Genomic DNA, 21,080 nt, shown 5'->3' on the forward strand with positions numbered 1-21,080 from the left:
TTCCAAAGATAAACTGCTCCTGTGACTGATACAACACAACCCTGATCCAAAAAAAGAGTTGGGACATTTTACTAAAAATACTTTTATACTTTTGCTTAAATAGGATTGTGAATGCAGCTTTAACTTGTAGAGTATTTTTACAAGTTACAAGTTAATCACTACCTTTTAAAGACTGCGAGGTGTGTTTGTTGTGATGTCATCAGATTATGCAACATAGTTAGATTTGAACTGATCTTCCTGAATGTGCTTCCTGGGCAGAGAGGTGGAGACAACATAAAAGAGTCGTGATCAAGTTAGATCAAGCGCCAGATGTTCGGGCACTGAAGAGGAACCAAACGTAAGTACACTTGAATCAGTGCGTTAAATTGACGACTGATCATATTACAGAGACTCTAATTTAAACAGTAAGATCATGGAGAAAGTTACTGGACTATGTTATCTTTTTTCTTTTGCACTGTTTGGGATTTATAACCCAGTCATGCTGTATGATATAGATGTATTATTTATTCAGTGTATATTTATATATTCCAACTTTCCATATATCTGCAACGAGCACTTCTGCCCGCTAATTATGATTCTTTACTTGTACATGTTTTTTTAATCCACAAAGTCTGGAAAGCTGAACGTCTTTCTTTACTTTCGTTTTGATAAAAGTGAAAGTGTTTCGAGCGGTGGGAGAAAGTGCAAATACAAGGAAGACGAAACCCACTATTATATTAAATAGCAGTACTGCATAAGAGAGTGTGCGTAATTTTAATACAATACAGACAAATACATACAAATATAATATTTTTGAGTCAAAATTGATGGAACAGATATCCACACACTTGCAACGTGTTGCCACTCGCAGCAGTTTTTCTGGCCTCCACCACACCCAGAAAGATTTCTGCCTGAAAACTTCCCTCCTCTCTGTTGTTGCCATGAACGATAGTAACGTACCACGTGACGTACCATCTGCGTAGCAATCAGGAGATGCTCTGCATTAACCGTTTACATGCAAGAGTCCGTGTACCCCTGTTTAAAATCTAGACTTAGACGGTTTCTTTATTGATCCCAATTTGGGAAATTATTTTGTTGCAGTAGCAATTAAACATACAGCAAACAAAGGATGTATACACAGTTATTTAGAAAAAGTAACAAAAAATAGAAACAGGAATAAAAATAAAAAATATAACGAAGTAAAACTAAATATAAAATATGTATTATAATATATAATACATATTATATAATATCATAATAATATAATAAAAATACAATATAACTAAGTATATAGTATAAAGAGTATTTACAGCAAAAAACAGCAAAACATTTTGTGCAAGTAGACCGAATGTGCAATGAGATTGTAAATAGTTAAATTAGTAGAAGAAGAATTGATCGAAAACAAAGCTCTCTGAAAGCTGAAGGTTTTACCATGGCCCTCATATCACCATCACCTGTGGACAGACCTCAAAAGAGCAGTGCATGAAAAGAAGAATGGGCGATAATCCCCAAAAACAAGAACTGAAAGACTCTTAGCTGACTACATTGTCAAAGGGTGTGTCACTAAGTACTGACCATGCAAAGAGCCCAGACTTTTTCTTCTGACCCTCTTCCTTTTTGTTATTTTGAAACTGTAAAAGATGGAAATAAACAAATAATCTTGCTTGAAATAATTCAAGAAATGTGTGATCTTTAACTTTATACAGCTTGGAAATCAGGTCATCTTTTGGTTACGTCGTTATTCACAGTAACAGAAATTTTGAGCAAGGATAGCTAAACTTGTGCAGGCTGATCCATGAGCACACATTTCATGGTGGACTGTGATTTATAAACAATGCCTCCGGGTGCACGTGCATTTATGAGACGCATGCCATTTTTTGTCATTTTTGACGGACACTTTTGGTGGATCTGATGCACTTTTATAAATGAGACACATGACCTGTCAGTGTTGGAAACTGGAAATAAAGTCAAAGCCTTCAGCAGGCAACAGTTACAGTACATTGATAAGTAAGATGGTGTTCGTTTGCTCTGCTTCCATCGACTTTCTGTCATCCATGACAACTGTCTTAAAATGTCAACTGATTAAAGGGCAGTGATAATTTGTTTCTCTTCCAGTTGCTGGATTTGGTCATGGATGATTTTGTTCGGAACAAATTGACTGAATGGGGTCTCACCGAGTTCATACAAAAATTTCAAGGTAAAGAATTACCAAGTTTCTCTGTTGGTATAGATATTATACAACATTGATATGACCTATCAATACTGAAATATGAGCATCTACTGATCCAGATATATAAATAATGCTGCAACATATTTCTGTAGTACAGTGCTGACATATCCATGATGGGAGGGATCAGTGCTGATAAATTCTGCCAACTGCTGTCTGTGTTTGATAAGCACAAGAGCACTCACAACTGAAGTCTTGTACATTTTCACACAGATAGAAGGAACGCTTCATTCATTTGAGAGTAACTGGTGTTCATTAGCATCTGAGAACACTGAGAATTGAGATGAGAGCTCATTGAGCATTAGCATTGAGACGAGGATCTCAGCACAAGCAGCACTGAACTCAAGACTGAAAAGTAACCAACAGATGAAATACAGTCAAATCAATATGCACTCAGTTCATAAAGTTATCAGCTGTGTGAGGCTGTCATGCTCTTAAAAAAGTCAAATAAGCAGCTGAGCCCAAACCTGTTTCACTCCTTATCAGATAAATTGCTGCAGCAATTTGAAATTTATTCTCATTTTTGCATGACCAAGATTCAACTGAATATTTTTAAATTACAGATGAATGGATTAGCGAGGAAAGTTTTCTCTGTCTTCGTGATCATGACATTGATAACTTGTTGCCAAAAGTGGGACTAAGGGCAACATTCAAGAAGAGACTCAAGCTTTTAAAGGTAATGATTTGCGCTGTGAAGATATGTTGCACAAATACTGTATTTGGTCTCATAAATCTGACTTATGAAGATACAGTACATACATTTATCATTTACGGGAGCATCAATAAGTTTTGATGACGCCTACATACAAAGGATTGTATGATGATATTGTATTTTCTTTGGTCACCAGAAAGGGCAAAACACAACGAATCAGGAAACAGTTGCTTCATCCCCTCTAGTAAGTTGAATAAAGCTTCAGAAAAATAGATAACATTTAATCAGTTTATTATAATCATCTATATTTTCAATGTCTGCCCAAAAGTTTACATGATCTCGCACTTAAGACTATTTTATCTGCAGTGTCAGCAGGAGCATGAAGGAGCAGCTGGCTCTGCTCAGGTAAGGATGACACTGAATTTGTCAGGCATATAATCAGTGAACATTCCTCTATTCTTCATGCAGACGCACTTGAGGCACTGAAGTGTCCTGAGACAAAGTCACCGTTGACTGAAGAAGTGTCTCATTGGTTCAGGGGGTTGTTGCTGGATGCTGCTGTGATCACTTATTAGTCCTTTAATTTGCTCCAGTCCTCAGAGGTTTGAAAGTCTCATCCCAGATTGCATGAAAACACAAATTCAAATATCATGTGAACTGTAAAGATGTTTGTTCAGGCCGTTATTCATTAAATGCATACAAGAAGTGCACTATACATCAACCCGAGCATGAAACCTTTCCTTGTTATTCTGGAGTTGTCATGTCTGATTCTACACTCTCAGTCTTCTGTTTTAGACATGAGTAACTTTATCTTGGCCTCCTGGTCTTTAACGTTCGTCTGCACATTGTTAATTGTATCTTCCACAGATGAAATGAGTTCTTCAGCCTCATTCAAGCAGACAGTGCGTTCTCTCATATTGGCCTCAGCAGCTGTTGGTGCCCCTTTGATTTTCTGCTGAAAGTCGTGATAGCTTCATGATGTCTGCACTGCTCACATTCTGTCTGTGGTCTATATCCACGTCACGAGCTAGCATGGCCCATTTCTGTCATTTTAACTTCATCCTTTTTTCCAGACTTCAGCATTTTATTTTCCTCAAAACTCAACTACAAGTTTTTAAAGGGCCTCAGGGTGGTTAAGTGCAAATAATGAGATTGTTACTGATGGAGAAGAAGCGATCACTCGGGTTTCCAATCCAGATGTTCCCTGAATATCATTTCTTGATCAGATACATTTTTTAAGAATCAAATATTCATGTTCATCCTCAGGCTTCGCCGTCCACCAGTAACACAAGTGGTAAAGGTGAGATACAATGTAGTGTTCATTGATGCGTTCAAGGCACTAATATTTTGGTTTAATTAACTACATTGTGACCAAGTTTTCATATTGTGAGAGAAACCAAAACCTTTCTTTTTGGCTCCTTTTATTTATTTATAAAAAAAATCCAACAAGGGAAGAGAAAGTTGGATCTACAGGGTGAGTCCAGCCAATGGCAATCATCAACTCCAAAACAACGACGTGGCACTACACTGGCGTCATACACAGGTATTTATATTACTTTTTAAACAATTTCAACCTAATATGACGATGATGATGATAGCACCCCCTGCATGTCGGGGGGGATTCTTACCTGACTGTCAAACAACCAAACAAATAAAAGGTTCCAAGTGAGCCGAGCCGAGCCGAGCCGTACCACACATTGGAAGTGAGGCATCAGTAAAAACGTAACCGTGGCCTTTAACTAGATGATGGTTTAAACCCAGACTACCTTTGGTCAGTGGCCATAATGTAAACCTGAAGATGCACTCTGAGGCATCCTTCATTAACGTGGCAGATAAGTTCCTCTCATGCTGCACATTATTTTTCTCCTTTTTTGTGTAAGAAGACACCTGATTGTGCATCACTGCTGAGTGAATAAAGTGGTTTATGGTTCCTGCTCATCAAGTTTTTACTTTTACTCTTGACAGAAGGACTCATCCTGTCTGATGTGAAAAACATCATGAGTCACGCTCAAAGGAGACTACCTAAACAAGACAACAAGCTCAATAAGTTTCTGAAGTAAGTATTAAGTTTTTCATATTCCATAATCATTGTTGTTGACATGGTTCCACTCCTGACCAGTGACCAGGCTCACTAAGAGATTTTAGACTGCTCTGTAGTGTTGAGCCAGTCTTAATTTTGGTCAAAATGTAAAATGTACTATGATTTAAAATGAAGGTCTTGCTCAATGTTTTTTATCAACCTACACACTGAAAGTGACACAGGGACATTCTCTGGACAGACAAAGTCAAATCGAACAGTTTGGATCAATACATTAACTAAAACTGTACACAATGTGAACTTAATGTTCTGACACAGTCAGATGTTTCTTGGTGTTTAACTGCCCGTTGCCCTGAAGGAGCACAATACTTACTTGGTGGAGACAGCCAATTTTAATTATTGATACATTATCAGCCAATAAGATAGAGATTTAAATGGTTTAATGTGTGTTATGGATGGAGGAGAGCAAAGCTGATGAATGGTAATACATTAGGACGAGGGTCGAGGGATGAGGAGATGAAGGTCAAGGGATAAGGGGTGAGGGATGAGGGGATGAGGGAGTGAATGATGGAATGATGGAGGGATGACGGTGGAGAGATGGTGGATTAGGAGATGGATGGATGGAGTGATGCAGAGATGGGATGAACTGGGGGAGTTGAGGCTCCGGGTTGGGGAGATTTCCAAAATCGATCATTTAACCCCTATTTAAACTCTTGTACAACAGGGATAAAATCAATGATTTGGAGACAGACAAGAGGGAGCTGGTTGGTGTCTTTGGTAAAACTGGGGCTGGAAAAAGCTCGTTGATAAATGCCATCATTGGAGAGAAGAATCTTCTGCCCTCTGGGGATGTCAGTGCATGTACCTCAGTCATAATCAAAGTGGAGGCTAACATGCACAGCACGAAGTATGAGGCAGAAATTGAGTTCATTACAAAAGAGGTAACGAGCTAAAGCTATTTGAAAAGTTAAGATATCGCTGCAAAACTACAGTTTCTGGTTACATTACATTAACTATTATTCTATTTTCCAGGACTGGCAAGAGGAGTTGTGGTCCTCATCTAATGTCTTTAACGATAATGCAGATCTAGAAAATGATCAGGAAGTTGACAGTGATGATCGTGACACAGCTGAAAAGCTTTCAGCTGTGTATGGGGAAGAATGGAAAGACAAATCCCCTGAAAACCTCATGGACAGCAAATATTTCAAAGAAGTTCCTGAATTTCTTCCTTCCAAGAAGAAGACCTTGACATGTGAATCAGTAAGTAAGAGGAAAATGGAAAATCAATCAATCTATCTATCTATCTATCTATCTATCTATCTATCTATCTATCTATCTATCTATCTGTAGAGAGGCGGGGGTTGACTCTCATGTTGTCAGTAGGCATAACTGCCTATTTGATGTTTTCTGCGTTCCCTTCCTGCAGTAGCAGTTTGTTGAGCGTCAGCTGTCACATCTGTTGACAAGGAGTCATTCACTCAGACAGCACGCGCCAGTAAAACAAGAAGAAGACAGCTGAATGTGTGAGGGATGGAGTACCTACTTAATGAAGAGCAATGTTGTTCAGAGTTGCTTTTTTAAAAATATACCTCATGGATTACATTATCTTTCCCATCCGTTTTTGTAATCGCCCTCTCCTATCTCTTAAAGCAAGTAGTTGCCCAGCGGTGATTTTAGGATTCACTGTGTGTAGCCTTGTCTAACTCTAAGGGGCATGTTGACAGTGTTAAGGATGGGGGCAGACCAGGGCGGGGCACCTAAAAATGTCCCTTATTTTCAAATCACAGTATTGACAGGCATGCGTTAAGGTCCTAAGTGACATGACCATGAACACTGACTTGACTTGAATGTTCATATCAATAAAATCACCTTTGCCTTAATTTTATTTTGTTGTTTGTTGCAGGCTAAAGAGCTATCTGCAAAACTTGCCAAATACACAAGAAGTGACTCAAAAGACAGCAACAGTGAAGAAGTAAAGAGGTGGTATTGGCCACTGGTGAAGTGTGTGACTGTCAGGGTGCCTCGTAATGATCTTCTCCAACATGTCACACTTGTGGATCTTCCTGGAAATGGTGACCGGAACAAGAGCAGAGATAAAATGTGGAAAGAGGTCATTCATTCATATTCACTGCTGTTTATTCTGCTTTACTGTGCTATCTGGAAACTGTTACATCATGTTATTACAAAGCACTGACCATTAATTTGTGATTACCTCATTGTTATACCCCTTCAGTTTGTTGAAAGTTGTTCTACCGTGTGGGTTGTGACCGAGATCAATCGAGCGGCAGCAGAGAAAGAAGCCTGGGACATCTTGGAAAGTGCCAGCAGCCTCATGGGAAATGGTGGCGAGTGTCAGCAAATCCACTTTATCTGCACCAAGTCTGATCTTTATGGAGATCCAGATGATCAGTGAGTGATTTAAGATGCCAGAATAGACCCGACACAACGCGAGTGAACACGAACATACAAATACTATTAGAGATGGAAATTCATAGTTCAGTGTAGACCTCAGTTTTGGGATCACACACAGAAAAAGAAATGAAACATTAGAAAATAACATTTCTGTCATTTATTTCAAAAAATGCAACATTCATCATATAATTTCCTAGAAAGGAACTATTGTAAGTGTAAATTTCTCGGGAAATTCCTGGAAAGCACATTATTAATTATGTAACTGCTTAGAAACTTTGTTTATTTTCATAATAACAGCCAAATCAGATTCTTTGTTCTTTCCAGAAAACTCCATCAGAAATCACAGACCTGCAAAGTTTAAAGCTTTTCCAATATAAATGGTAGAGTTATTAGTAACAGTTACAGGATTTACAAAAGATAATTTTGACTTTGATTCTGAGAGGTGTGAAGACTGTATGCAATAAAAGATGATCTAAATACTGCACGAAGTGCAACTTGATGCAAATCTTTTCTTACAGTTCAGCCGCTGCTGTTCGTGCACTCATATTTCAAAGGAACATGCGAGCCAAGGAAGAAGTGAACAAAGAATTCAGGAAACTGCTCAAGGTTAAGGTGAGTTGACGGGAAATCAAACACAAATACTGTCTACAACTTCAATGCTTCCTTAAAACCTTTTTTTTTTTTTTCAGAAACATTTCAGTGAAGACTGTTTCGAAGTGTTCACAGTGAGCTCCAAAGAGTTTCTAAAGAAAAAACGACTCACACCAGAAGAAACTGGTGGGTGAAGTCTTCATATGTCAGCCCTTTGTAAATAACGCTCAAAACCTATTTTGCTTTAGTTTATGTTAAACACTTTAATTCAAATAGGAGTGAATAATGTGATGATATTTATGTTCAAATATGTAAGCTGCAAACTGTACGTTTTTACAGAAATACCCAAACTTCAGGAATTTCTGCAAGGTCTCAATGACAGTCACTCAGAGACATTAAACTACGTGTCTGGAGCTCATGGGATTCTTTCTCTGATTCAAGGGGCCAGCTGCAGAGACGTGGTAAGAATAAGTCACTTCTTTCATTGATTTACAGACACAAATAATATTCATCACAAATAAGTAAGGTTAAGCAAACTCTGCCTAAATCCAGTGAAAATGTGTTAATGCTGCGTTTAAAAAGAAAAAATATTGTAGTGTTGTCACATTTAAAGAAACTTTGGCCATCGAGGTAGATTCTCTGAATTTTTCAGACTTCAGCAACAGAATTTCATGAATAAATAAACAATAAATTCTGTCTTCAACAATTAGGCAGCACTGTACTTTCATTGTTTTTAATGCTGAATGTGTTGTTTCATTTCAGGCTGGTAAAAAAGCAGATGTGTGCAAAGACCTTGAAGAAAACATGAGGCGTGAACTGGACAAAGTCAGAAAACCCATGGAAGAGGCTTATAAGACCTTTGAAGAATGCCTCAGTGAGGGGGTTGAAAAATCAAAAAGGTCATGTCAAAGAGATGTGGCGTCTGTCTTATATCCTGTACGTATCTGAATTAGAATTACATCAAAACAACGATTTGGTTCTTAATCTGAATAACAACTGTCTTCACATGTTTTCTGTTCTGTCTCAGAAAAGGATGAAAGGTAGTGCTTTTCACAGGATACTGAAGTGTGTGGTTGCGAACAACGGCACCCACAAACCAAAAAACAGGAAACAAATAAACCTCAATGCGAAGCTGGCTTCACACTTGACTGACAGCATTGATGAGAAATTCAAGAAGACCTTCCCGTAAGAAATGACTTCCTGAGAACATAAAACCTTTTGTTGACCAGTGTTAAAAACTTCACTGAGTGTCTGGAATCAATAGATTCTACGTTATACAGTTAAACAAGTTATGTCAGATCATTCATACAGACAAAGGACATTATTGACGTCCAGTGCTGCTGTTATGAAACATGTCAACTTGTTAACGTGTTTCAGAAATCAAAGTAAATGTGGACCATTCAACGGGGTCATCGGTACATTTTCACTTGACACAAAGGGGCTGATTGAAAAGTACAAAGATGTCGAACTGCAGCTGATATTTCTCCAGACAGAGGTAAAAGACGAGACTAATAACTTCCTATCCATGAGTACATTATCAAGCTAAAAAGGTTTGAATCGATCACCTTGACTTTATTTAAAAAACATGTTTATCTGTATTTCTTGTGTAGGAAGAAAAAACCAAGACTATACTCAACAAAACCATCCGAGAGTATAAGAAGACAATCTACAGAAGTCTGACGGAGACAATTGGGGAAACCATGGAAGAATGTTATCAGAGTAAGATCATGACACATACAGCCTGACAGCATAATAATACATGTTTACATTCATTGTGATTGTGCACAAATGTTCTGTTTTATTGTAGATGCAGCAGGATTTAAAGGACCAGGCTCGCTGGAAAACATGAGGAGCGCTATTGAGAAGCACATACATTATTCAAAGGACACCATGTTTGAGCAGACCAAAGATTTTATGTTGAGCCAGATGAAATGCTTAAAGGTTTGTCATGTTTTGTAGTTTTTCATAGAGTGATGACAAAATAAAACACATTTGCTGCACATCTTTATCCACTATTCTATGTCATCATTTACATGAAGGCTTTTTCTCTATTCTAGTGAAACATGCATCATCCTGAAAGTTGCTTTTGCTACTAAAACACTGCAGGCGCTGTTACAAACATGCAGCGTCATTATTAAGCTCAGCAGCTATGAACTGTTTTTCCTGTCTGAGCAGCCCTCTGAGCCTCCATTTCAGCAGTTAATCCATGCAGCTTTCAGCTAATCTTGAACACAGTATTTGGCCGTATGAGTCAGTGATGATGATTTTGTTGCTGAATTAGGAGTACATCCTGAAGACGCTCAAGGACACACTGCAGAAATCAATCGAGCTGTCACTCAAGACAGATGGTGACTCACTCCCAGGTAAAGGGAAGGCATCAAAATGAAAACATGATAATCACTTAAAATACTGTGATTATTGTTTTGAAAAGAACAAGTGGACAAACTCCCAGCAGTGTAATTAATAGCGAACTCATAAACAAGGCATTTTTCTTTTTAAGATGTTAAAGTGGAGCTTGCAGAGGTGAAGAAATACTACGAGGTCCTGATCGGGAGTCCGGATAAAAAAGACTAATGTGGTAAAACATCTCGTAATATGTCTCCATAATTGGCCTGATTGCATTATTTCTGCATAGTGCCTGATTATAAGATGTTCTTGATCATGCTAACAATGCTTTTCATGATGCTAGGCCTGAATCTGCAGCTGTCCCAGGAGCTGCACTGCATCCATGACATGTGCACAGGTGTGTTTTAGTGACAGCGACTGATCCAAACCAAGCTTTCAAACAGATAACAGAATGGATCATGTGACAGCTCTACCTTCATGACTTGTCAATGTCTCAAGCTTGCTGTTAGATGAGAGAGAGTTTAGATTAGATTTTATTTTGGGGGGAAATATTTTTAGCATTAATTGATTAAAAATCAGAGAAAATGTGGGAAGGGCAGTCAGATTCACAGCAGGGACGTTGTGGTTTTCATGGAACTAGTTTAAGCCTCTACACAGTGATGAAGTCCCAGAGACTTTTAGTTTTTAATGCTTTTATTCTGAAATATATTCATGTTTTTTTCCATTTTTTTTAATGATTTTAGTATTGGTTGATTTGGATGCTTTCAGGGATTTCAATGACTTTTTTCTTTCATGTTCAAAATCAAAACTGTTGCTTATTGAAAAATAATGCTTTCTGTGTGTGTTCAAATATGAGAAATGAAAAAACTAGATGGAAAATAAGTAATTCAGTTATTTAGTTAACAACTGTTTTGTTTTCACTTCCACTGATTCTAAATGTAGAAATGTATTTGATATGATTTACTTAAGCAATACATCACGACAGGCCGTGATATGCGAATGTAAAGAATTGTAAAATATCATTTCCATGAGGCTGTTCAATCAGACAGTGACAGAGCACCCTATGGAGCCCTAAGTGTCATAGTCGCTGTCAAGGTGCCGATCCTGTGACTGACCGTGAACATGTTTGAATGTTGTTAACACCTTAAAAAAAAATAGACATCAAAACCGGCTACTTTTTGCTGCGTACCGTAATAGTTGGTTGTTGTCATGGAAACATTGTTGCTTCCCTGAAGCGGAGTGATATGCTGTGATAAGGCTTTTTAGAATAGTCGCTGTGGTATACGTCATTATATCACAGTTAACAGGCAATCAGATTGCCGGATTTCACCTTTCCGTTTTATAATGGCAAATAAACCTCAATCGAGTTCATGTTTGAGTGGAAGTGTCACATGTATTCTGCAGTGCCAGAGGCTTCAGAGTGGACCTTGGGTTCAAGATTGATGGAAAACACGGTCTTCTTACCCTCCTTCAAACCCCAACCCTTCATGCAAAAATGGTGATAGAGAGCAGAAAGAGAAAACCACTGTCACTGAAGAAAATCAGTCAGTGTAAAAGAACTGACATGAAGACAAACTCCCAGAATTAGACAAGATAATACTTTATTAATCCCACTGTGGGGAAATTTCCAGTGTTAGAGCAGCAAAGAGGATCGTGTAATAGTAGGAATCGTGATATCTAAGTAAACCATACACAGAGTATAGTGATGGAGCTGTTGATCAGATAGGAGCACCATTCTATGCAAATGTTCGTACCATCAGAGAGCCTGAAATGCTACGTCAAAGCAAAGCACTTGGCACCGAACTTGAAGGTCAGACCGAGCACACTCTCTGATGCTACCATGAACACCAGTCCCATCACACTCCAACAGTAAGTTTACCTGTGACAGATGAATCAACTCAGTTGCTGAATGAATTACGAAGTACCGCAGGCCAGTTTCAGTGGCAGAGTTCCATCAGTCTGTTTTATCACTGTGGCTGACCTCATATACCTTCAGGTCTGCTTCCTCTTCAGGATGAATAGTTTGCATTTCATTTGCATTAGTTCTTTTTGTGTATACAATGGGGATTAAGCTTCTCTTATTACATGTACCTGCAAGTCGGACTCATCAAACCATGTGATCTCTGTCAGTGCAGGGAGGGGACAGCTACAAAAGAGCCCCGACATCAAAACAGGAGTAAAAGTGGACAAATTTTAAGACATCCTAAAAACTCATGGCACTCAGTTGTTACCTAAAACAGTCAACCATTGGAATGACATTAAAGATGGACACAAAGACAGGAAAATATAATAGTAGCAGGACTTTGGTTTGGCAGAGAACAACCTTAGATGAACCCAACATGTTGGGTCAATAAAAAGGTGCCTCCTGTGAGTGCGCTTGCCATTGCAATACATACCCTGTTGCACATACTGTATAACATTGTTAGCATGACAGACTCACTGCTTGAAATGTGGTTTTGGAATTTCTGAAAAAAATGTCTACTGTGTCTCCGTGGCTTGAAGACCTAAATGTCCCACACTTAGGTCTTAAAGAAAATGAAATGAAAAATAATATCCTTAACAGAATCCCTATTTGAAACCATGAGCAATGTGTGTGAGCGACATGTTTATGAAACATCATCAACTGAAATCAAATGGGAGAAAATGAGTTTAATGTGGATTAATGTGCTTTAAAGACCCCAAATCAACTTTAAATGACGTTAAAGGTCCAGTTTGTAGGATTTAGTGGCAGCTAGTGGTCAGGCAGCTGATTGCAACCAGCTGAACACCCCTTGTCTCACCCTCTTTTATAATGGCCATGAAAAATGCAAAACACTCTCTGGAGCTCAGGTGATTAGACAGCAATGAAAACATAAATGTGAACCTACAGACTGAACCATTAATGCCGACAGTACTGCATCATCACATTCATTTACTCCCATGCGTGTCTTGTAGAGTCAAGTGAGTTTCACTCTAAATATCTTCACATTTTATCATGAATGAGAGTCCAGAAAATTCAAGTAATGTCAGAATTTATTCTGGTCATAGAAAACATGACAATTTAGCATTTCAAATAAAAAAACAAAAATGTTTTTAAAAGAGCATAGCGATGTCAGCATACACTAAATACAACTGACGCAGAAGTATAAAGTCACTGTGGTATTGCAATGAACAAGTGGGTCGATAAGATATTGATGTGAAGATATTCACATCAATATTCTTTTTTCCAGAGGAAACTCTGCTGTTATGTGAAGCTACATTAACGCAACAGTGTGCCAGTAGTGTTGTAGTGTCAGTAAACAAATACATTTCGAATTTTTTTTTTTTTGCCATTTGGCGTTAAGCCAAATGTTGAAACATACTGACATGTCTCAGAGCACAGTAAACTCAGCACCATTTAATTAAGAAATAAAGCACAAACAGGTACTCAAAGCCCTTGAACAAAAGACTTCATGAACTATACACACATAAACACTATTTTTATGGCAACTACCTTATGTGACTGCCAGCATGAAACGGATGTTTGGAAATTCAGTCAGTTAAAACCACTAGATGCTCATGAACAAAAATGGCAAATATACTGTATGCATGCTAAGATACGACAGATAGCAAAAGCATAGTTATTAGGCACAGATAAACTTTTGGCCTCACTTCCTTTACTTCTGGCCTTCTTCTATTTCTCATTTAAGTACAGATTCTCTATCAAAAAAATCTTAAATGTACCTAACTATTCATTAAATACTCCACATCAAGCTACACTTGAGTTTTGTGTATGACAATCAGTTGTTGCTACTAAAATCTATTTTAGCAAACTACAACAAGGGCTTTGTGACGGTGTGTATCATTGAGCTTAAGTGTGGTCGTGAATACAATCATTTACATTTCAGAAGGTACGTTAAAGACAATCATGTTACTACTAGCAGCTGTGAGTGGAGTTTCGGTGGTGCAAGGTTTGTATTCAAAGACCGAAAATTCAAGTTGATGCGTCAGGAGACGTTGGGTCACCTGTTAGCCCAGAGAGTGCTGCTTCTTCAGGCTGTCTGAGCGCCTCACTCTCTCTTCTGGGGTTCGTCTGTACCAGCTCCTGAGAGGACACAGCCACTGTCATACCGTGATGACCTTAAAGACGTCTTTTAAATCTGAAATCCATACATGTATATGCATGGTTGCCTTTGCTGTGAGGTGATTATAATGATGTTGGCATTACAATTCATTTCTCAATACCTTTAAAAGTTAATTTTTTTAGCATTGTTAATCAGGACAGGAGGAGCCCAACAAGTCAATACATTTTTTTTTTCAGGAGTGAAGGAAGTGTCTCTTCAAATAAATTACAAATGACAGTTAACGTGTTTCATGACAGCAATTATAAGATAAGGGGTGAAAAGTTAAACACAGTGAAACAAGTACAAGTATATACTCACCCCTGGCGGTTCAATTGGCCTAGGACAGGAGAGTTTTGGCCTTGGCTTGGCTTCAGGACTCTGGGAAAGGAATAACAGTGTATGTACAGTGTGATTTTCTGGGGACAATAAAAACTGCAGTATTCAGCATGAAACCAGACAGTATTAAAGCACAAACTAAAAGAGAGGTGATAACAAATCACCACTGCACCTGCTGGTAGTTGGGCTCTTTGGCTTCTGCTGCATCTTCCTAGCCTGTGCTGGGGATTCGCCAACCCTGAAGGAGGACCAAACACTGATGAGTGGATCTCATCATTAAAAACATTAACATCTAAAACGAGTAAGGCTGTGTTCCTCTTCCCCATCTTACCTCTTTTTCCTGTCCAAAGACCTCTGTGTGGCAGCAGACAGAGCCACTCTCTCCTTGGGGCACTTTGCTTTCTCCTGCAGTCAGTAAAGAACAAAGTTTATGATGGAAGTACTAACACTGACAGCATAAGACAAAGCGTGTCAAAAGGCTGCCACAAAACAGTGTTGTTCTAAGCTTTACGGCAAGTCACTGTGATCAAGATGCTACATAAATGCAGGTCATCGTGATTATTTTTGCCATCAGTTATCAGCAGGTAGACCAATTATCATTAATCTAACAGACGTAGCTGTGCAGCTGGCAGAAAAACAAGCCATCAATGTCATTGATTACTGGCCTGTATTTTGAGGTTACCATGTCTCGTAGCTTCCTCTCTGCCCGGAGCTCCCTGTCCTGCTGCAGCAATGCCAATCGATCCCCCAGAGGCATTTCGAAGAAGATGTCATAGATGTCATAAAGGGCTGCACGTAACTGAGGGGCAAAAGATACTCACATGAAGGCAAAGAAAGAGGGACCTCTGCTGTCGACAGAGTGTAACTACTCAATTCATACCTGGGCTCGAACTCTCTCCTGCAGGGAGCGATCTTGTGCTGAGTAGGTGCCTCTCTTCTGTGAAGCTTCAGTCTGGAATGAACAGATGAACTCCTGCGTATCCTAAGCACACATATATACAGACCACACTCTCCTTATGACACTCACATCACTGTTTTCGACTGGGGGTACACATTTTTTATTGTGTGTGTGTGTGTTTTTTTGTGTGTGTATGTGAGAGTGTAGTCTCACCACGATGGTCTGGCGCAGGTGTTTGACCTTCTCTGTTTTGAGGAGTCTGCGTGTGAGGAATCCGCGAATTATGGCGCCTATTCGACAGAACGCTCTCTGCTGCTCTGCAGTCAGAATCTGGAGAACACAGTGCAGGGGGGTTTGAGAATACCATCTACGGTATTGTATAAACACACATAGTCACACACACCCTCTTGTCTACCGGGGACATACGCACCAGACTTAGCCTCACTCGAGGTTTGCTAACTACCCATGTGGGTCCCCACTGATAGACAGGAGGCTGGACAGAGGGAGAGGACACACTGGAACTTACAGGACTGGGAAAACCTGGAAAAAGAAACAAGCAGATGCTTTCAGTGTAGGTGTTTGACCTTCTTTGTTTAGGGCAGTCTGCGTGAGGAAGCCGCAAATGACGGTATCTATTTACCTTGTTTAAATATTTAATGAAGAGTTGCTCAGATATTACTGTCCTGGGCGGCAGTAAATACAAATTTAGCTTAGAATATGGACAAAAGTGCTGTGTTTTGAAGGGCAAAGCATAAAACTCCAAAAACATACAAACTTCAACACAGCAGTTAGTGAGCCTGTTGACGTGGTACCTGTGCTGTGTCCAGGTGATCGCTCAGATGGTGTGTGGCCGGGGCTTAGTCTTGGGCAGGAGGGGCTCACAGGGGGACAGCTGTCACTCACAGACCTACAAGTCCAGCCACAAGCATCCCCACTCAAAGGCCGCACACAGCCCTGCTCCTGCAGTCTTCTCTCTGTCTCCTCAAGCTCCTGAACACATGCAGTACACACACACACACACACACACACACGCACGCATTTCAGCGCTTAAATTCACTTGTAAACAAATAAATCAAATTAAAAATAAAGTTTTGGTATCTACTTCTATTTAGAATAGATATATATTTAGAATAGATATCATGTGACTTCACGTGCTGACCAGACGGAGGCGCTGTTGCTCTTTCTCCTGCTCGGCCAGGAGCAGAGACATCTGCAAGGCATGCTCCTCCTCCAGACGCCTTTGCATGTCCTCCAGAGCCTGTGCTCGCCTCTGGGTCTCCTCTGTTGATGTGAACAAATAAACACACATAATATCAATGATCTTTTACCTTTTAAATGGTTTTATCCTTTTCCTTCACTTTCACTGTCTCTCGATCACACAATATTTAACCTAAAAGCTGCACTGGGAGAGACTCTGTGATCTCAGTGGACACGACACAGTTTAACTCTATAGATTTTAGTGAATAAAGTGCACATTACTGGAAGTGTTCCAGAGAAACTCACCTGTCTTGCTGGTCTGTGCCTCAGCTGCATTTCTGAAGACCGCCGGTATGATCCTTCCATTGTTTGTCCCCTGAGGGTCGTCAGGGTCCAGCCTGAGTGTGACCTGAGCCAGGTCAGGAGTCACGCGGGGCCTCAAAAGAGATGGTGAAGGATTATCTACCTCATACGACTGGTTTAAGGGAGCTGCAGGGGTGCGCCAACTTGGAGCCTTCCATGTAACTCCTGCCATGAAGCGAGGAACCCTTTCCTGGCTGCGGTCTATGTGCTCAACTCCAGAGTGGTAGGTATGCAGCTGGCTGTCCAGGGTGTGGCAGCGCCGGCGGAATCCTGCCGCCAGATGGTCATGTCCCTTTGGGCTAGGCCCTGAGGCACTAACAGGGCTACAGGTCTCCTGCACTGGACTGGTACCACAGTGGCTGGATCGACGACTGCCACTCTTGCGAACACTGGCCCCACCTTCAATTCCCACTGAGACCCAGTGATCAGAGGACTTTGTGGCCCCTGAGAGAGCTTCTCCCCATTCTGCCATGCCAGAACCATCCCCTGACCTTCCTGGGCTTCGGGGGATAAGGTCTGCTGGGCCGACGGGAAATGAAATGTGAATATTCCCGGTAGAAACTGGGCGTGGTCTGCGTCTCTGTGCACGGGGACTAACGGTGGACTCTGGACTGGGAAGACGCGCATATCGGTCAGGCAGACTAGGTGAGAGGCAGCCAGACTGTTGGGGACTGGGGTCATACAGAGTTTGATGCTGGATTTGGGTCTGAGGTGGGCCAATAGGACTATGGTGCAGACTGAATCCAAACTCAATGCCTGTGTCCCCCATGGGACTGCTGCTCTTACTCTCCTTGTCAGAGGCGGTCTCAGGCGGGGAAGTCCTGGTGACCGTGTGGACAACTATTGACCCCTGCTGACTCTGCTCTTTCTTCACATATTCCCTTGATCTCTTAAGAAGGCTGTCCAAACTAATATCCTCCTCCTCCTCTTCCTCCTCCTCCTCCTCCTCCTCACTCTTCTCTTCCCTCTCCACCATCATTTCCTCTACTGCCTTGAAGCCATTGAGGATGGGGGTCTCAGGGCATGGAGTGGCAGGCTGCTCATTTGTCTGAAACCCAAATCCAGGGTCTCTGGGAAGTCCCGGAGAGTCAGTGACCAGGGTGTAGCCACTGACTGTTGCAGATTTAGAAACTGGCAGGTTTTCAACCTCTTCACTCTGTACTTTATGTGCCTGTGCAGAGATAATGATCACCCATCACCAACTGAAACCCATTGTTGGTTTTTCAGTAAAAATACTTTCACAGCCCCAATTCCAAAACAGTTAAGACAAACTGTGCTTACTGACAGCTATACAAAGTGTTCCTGAGCCCATGTAGTAACATCCTTTACACAATCATGTGTTCACAAAGTGGTGAAGCTCGCTTCAGCTGATTTGCAAGTGAGCATTATTGCTTTGGATGCTGAGTTGACAAAAAAGGGCCATCATCAGGCAAAAATAGCACAGCTTACCGGAGACAGTCAGACAACCTGTGTTCAAGTCTGCACATGTCACAAGAGATTCTAGGACAGACTGTAATTCAGTTTTTGTATGATATCGTGGGACTGACACACAGACCTATTTCATACTTGAGCATATTTAAGACTTTTGGGTGATGTAAGACACAAAGTGGCTTAATGTTTTCTAAACATAATAGTAAAATGTAATGTGGCATATTACTTACGTTTTCTATGGAAGGGACTGATTTTGCTATTTCATTTCACCTATTCAATACACAATATCACAGGAATATTGGGTGCTACTGACCTGAGCTTGGTCCAGTATGTCCTGAACCTGAGCCAAAAGCTTGTTCCTCTGCCGGCTCTGTCGGTTCCCCTCCAGCTGGACCGCTCTCTGTCTGTGGTCACACATCTCACTACGCTGCTCTGCATTCAGCTGGAAGAAGAAAAAAGTGACACGTAAGACGAGATTAGTCAAGAACTCGTTAGAACAACGTTTACAATACACAAAATGTAAAATTCTTTTCTGTTATTACTGATGACACAATCACTGTTACATGTTAGTGTCTCCTTTGTCTGACTGGAAGAGAAATCTTCATCAATCCTCACACTGACCTCTTCATCATGTGGCTATTCCTGATAACTTGTTTTGTCAGCAGTCTCCTTCTCCTGACTGACATCAAACAGCCTTGGTGTTCCACCTCATCAATTACCTCCTCTCTCCTCGCCCTGCCGACTGCTGATCTAATTGGAACTACTCGGCCCACGTGTTTCAGATATATTCTCAGAAAGAAACAAGCAATTTCCCCTGAGTGTTACCTCTGATTTAATGTAATCCGTGTGATTCTGTATCTCTGTGCACATCTGTGTTTTATGCCTCAAATGTGTCATAACATCCTTCCATTGTCACTGAGCCTGAACAGCGTAAGCTGTGTTTTCTGTTACTATGCAGCACTGAGATACAAACCCAGAGCGGGGCAGTCACAGACATACAGACTCTCTATGGAAACCAGTCAAACACTTTGTCATATTTCTCTGAATAACAAGTCATCTGATCTGCAAACCGCTTGAAAGCATCCATTAGCTACGGCTTCTGTCTGTGGTTACGAAACTTTAGAAACTTTCAGGTTTCAGCTACATTTTATGTTACTCCACTAATTTCTCATGTCTGCTTACTTCTTCCTTACCAGAGGCGAAAGCACAGCTCTTCCATAGAAGCAGATGACTGAGCGAGCCTTCAGGGACCACAGTGGCTCACATGTCCTCTTCTTGAATTTCCCCTCCTCCTGCAGTATGGCCAAACTCCGCAGACAGAACTCCTCGTAGCTTTCCATGTCCGGACACCCACACATCCACACTCTGAATGGGAAACACACACCATGTAGCCTCGTCACCCAGCTGTTAAATTAAACGGAGAGCGTGGGATTAGATGGACGTCCACAAGTCAGTGTGAGTTCAGACTCCCTGGGCGTGGATCACTAGAGGAAACATCTGGGATCGCAAGTGGACGAGCAGAAAAAAAAAATCGCCTGCAACAAAAGAGGGTCTGTGTGCCTTTAGTGGCTTTATCTCGCTCATCACATTCCTGCCATTCCTCTCTGTCAGACCTGGCTGCGACCGACTTCCATTTCCGTGTCTCTTGGATGTGGTGTGGTGTGGATGTGGTGTGTCTAATCAATACTGTTTCTATTTCTGAAAAGCATGTCAGCGAATGGATGGTACAGACCCTTCGCAGACAGGTAAGGTAACTCAGGGCGTTAGCCAGAGCGTGCAGCCGTTACATGGACGGAATTAAAGCATAAAATCGGTGAAAACTGCTTTATAATTAGTGTCACTCGTTTTACTACAGGGGTATTCTTTTAAAGCCACCATCCATCTGCTTAGGTTTTAATTCAACCTGGGGTCCCTGCGATGCCGCCCGTAACCTAGTGGTCTTCAGTCGCCTAATTACAGTCGCTACCTCACACTGATTCATTACAGCCGAGTGACAGCACAGGAGAAGTGGGATTGGTTTTCTTTTTGCATCCAGCTATTACAGGGCAAGCTTGATACCAGCACTTCTGGCGGCTAAGAGATGCTCGATTTTAGGGCATCCTGTGAAGCCATAAAGGCGCTGAAGTACAGATGTGCCCTGGCGCAATGACAGTTGATGCCTGTCGCCCCTTTACGCCTTTCTTACCTTCACAGTGGAGAAAAAGCGATGTGTCCTTTCCCTCCGCCCGACCACAAATAGGCACGCACAAATGTTGCGGGGAAACAACAAAGTGAGGCTACAACACGAAGCTTACGTCTCCCCTCTCAATCTCGGGCTGCCCGTCATCCCCATGTTCAACTCTTCCGGTCTCCAACAGCGCCTCCTAGCAACAGCGCGTGGGCCACGTTCCAATACGCTCCACGCGACCTGCTCACGTTGCCTTCTCCGGAGATTCCGTTATCAATAGTTTGGTTATAGCAGCGAGAAGAGTGTTTTCAGAATGCTGTTGAAGAGATAGCAAAGAAACTAGACTAAAGAAAAGAGTGAA

At 41.0% G+C, this 21,080-nt stretch overlaps 2 protein-coding genes across 5 annotated transcripts; one reads left to right on the forward strand and one right to left on the reverse strand.

Annotated features, from left to right (window-relative positions):
• Positions 1-233: 233 nt before the first annotated feature.
• Positions 234-11,615, forward strand: LOC143334416 (nuclear GTPase SLIP-GC-like). The gene is made up of 23 exons (XM_076753205.1): positions 234-337; positions 2,095-2,176; positions 2,770-2,882; positions 3,055-3,102; positions 3,225-3,263; positions 4,125-4,158; positions 4,309-4,401; positions 4,824-4,914; positions 5,621-5,837; positions 5,929-6,156; positions 6,800-7,006; positions 7,130-7,305; positions 7,827-7,920; positions 7,998-8,085; positions 8,239-8,360; positions 8,662-8,835; positions 8,927-9,084; positions 9,277-9,394; positions 9,510-9,618; positions 9,707-9,840; positions 10,181-10,262; positions 10,400-10,477; positions 10,589-11,615. The coding sequence occupies exons 2-22, from the start codon at positions 2,110-2,112 to the stop codon at positions 10,471-10,473; spliced, it is 2,466 nt and encodes an 821-aa protein (XP_076609320.1). The 5' UTR covers positions 234-337; positions 2,095-2,109; the 3' UTR covers positions 10,474-10,477; positions 10,589-11,615.
• A 1,624-nt stretch (positions 11,616-13,239) lies between these two features.
• ccp110 (centriolar coiled-coil protein 110) lies at positions 13,240-20,916 on the reverse strand. 4 transcript variants are annotated; one of them, XM_076751513.1, is made up of 14 exons: positions 20,738-20,916; positions 19,746-19,917; positions 18,866-18,994; positions 17,065-18,292; positions 16,721-16,842; positions 16,374-16,551; positions 15,992-16,101; positions 15,775-15,891; positions 15,544-15,645; positions 15,346-15,462; positions 14,995-15,068; positions 14,836-14,901; positions 14,646-14,705; positions 13,240-14,308 (listed from the first exon to the last, which is right to left on the reverse strand). In XM_076751513.1, the coding sequence occupies exons 2-14, from the start codon at positions 19,908-19,910 to the stop codon at positions 14,233-14,235; spliced, it is 2,544 nt and encodes an 847-aa protein (XP_076607628.1). In that variant the 5' UTR covers positions 19,911-19,917; positions 20,738-20,916; the 3' UTR covers positions 13,240-14,232. The 4 variants fall into 4 exon arrangements, with proteins under 4 accessions (XP_076607628.1, XP_076607630.1, XP_076607629.1 ...); XM_076751515.1 differs by having other exon boundaries at positions 19,746-19,956; positions 20,738-20,910; XM_076751514.1 differs by having other exon boundaries at positions 14,100-14,305; positions 19,746-19,956; positions 20,738-20,872.
• Between the last annotated feature and the right edge of the window lie 164 nt (positions 20,917-21,080).

The sequence above is a fragment of the Chaetodon auriga genome, chromosome 16, assembly GCF_051107435.1.
Source record: "Chaetodon auriga isolate fChaAug3 chromosome 16, fChaAug3.hap1, whole genome shotgun sequence".
NCBI classification, from domain to species: Eukaryota; Metazoa; Chordata; class Actinopteri; order Chaetodontiformes; family Chaetodontidae; genus Chaetodon; species Chaetodon auriga.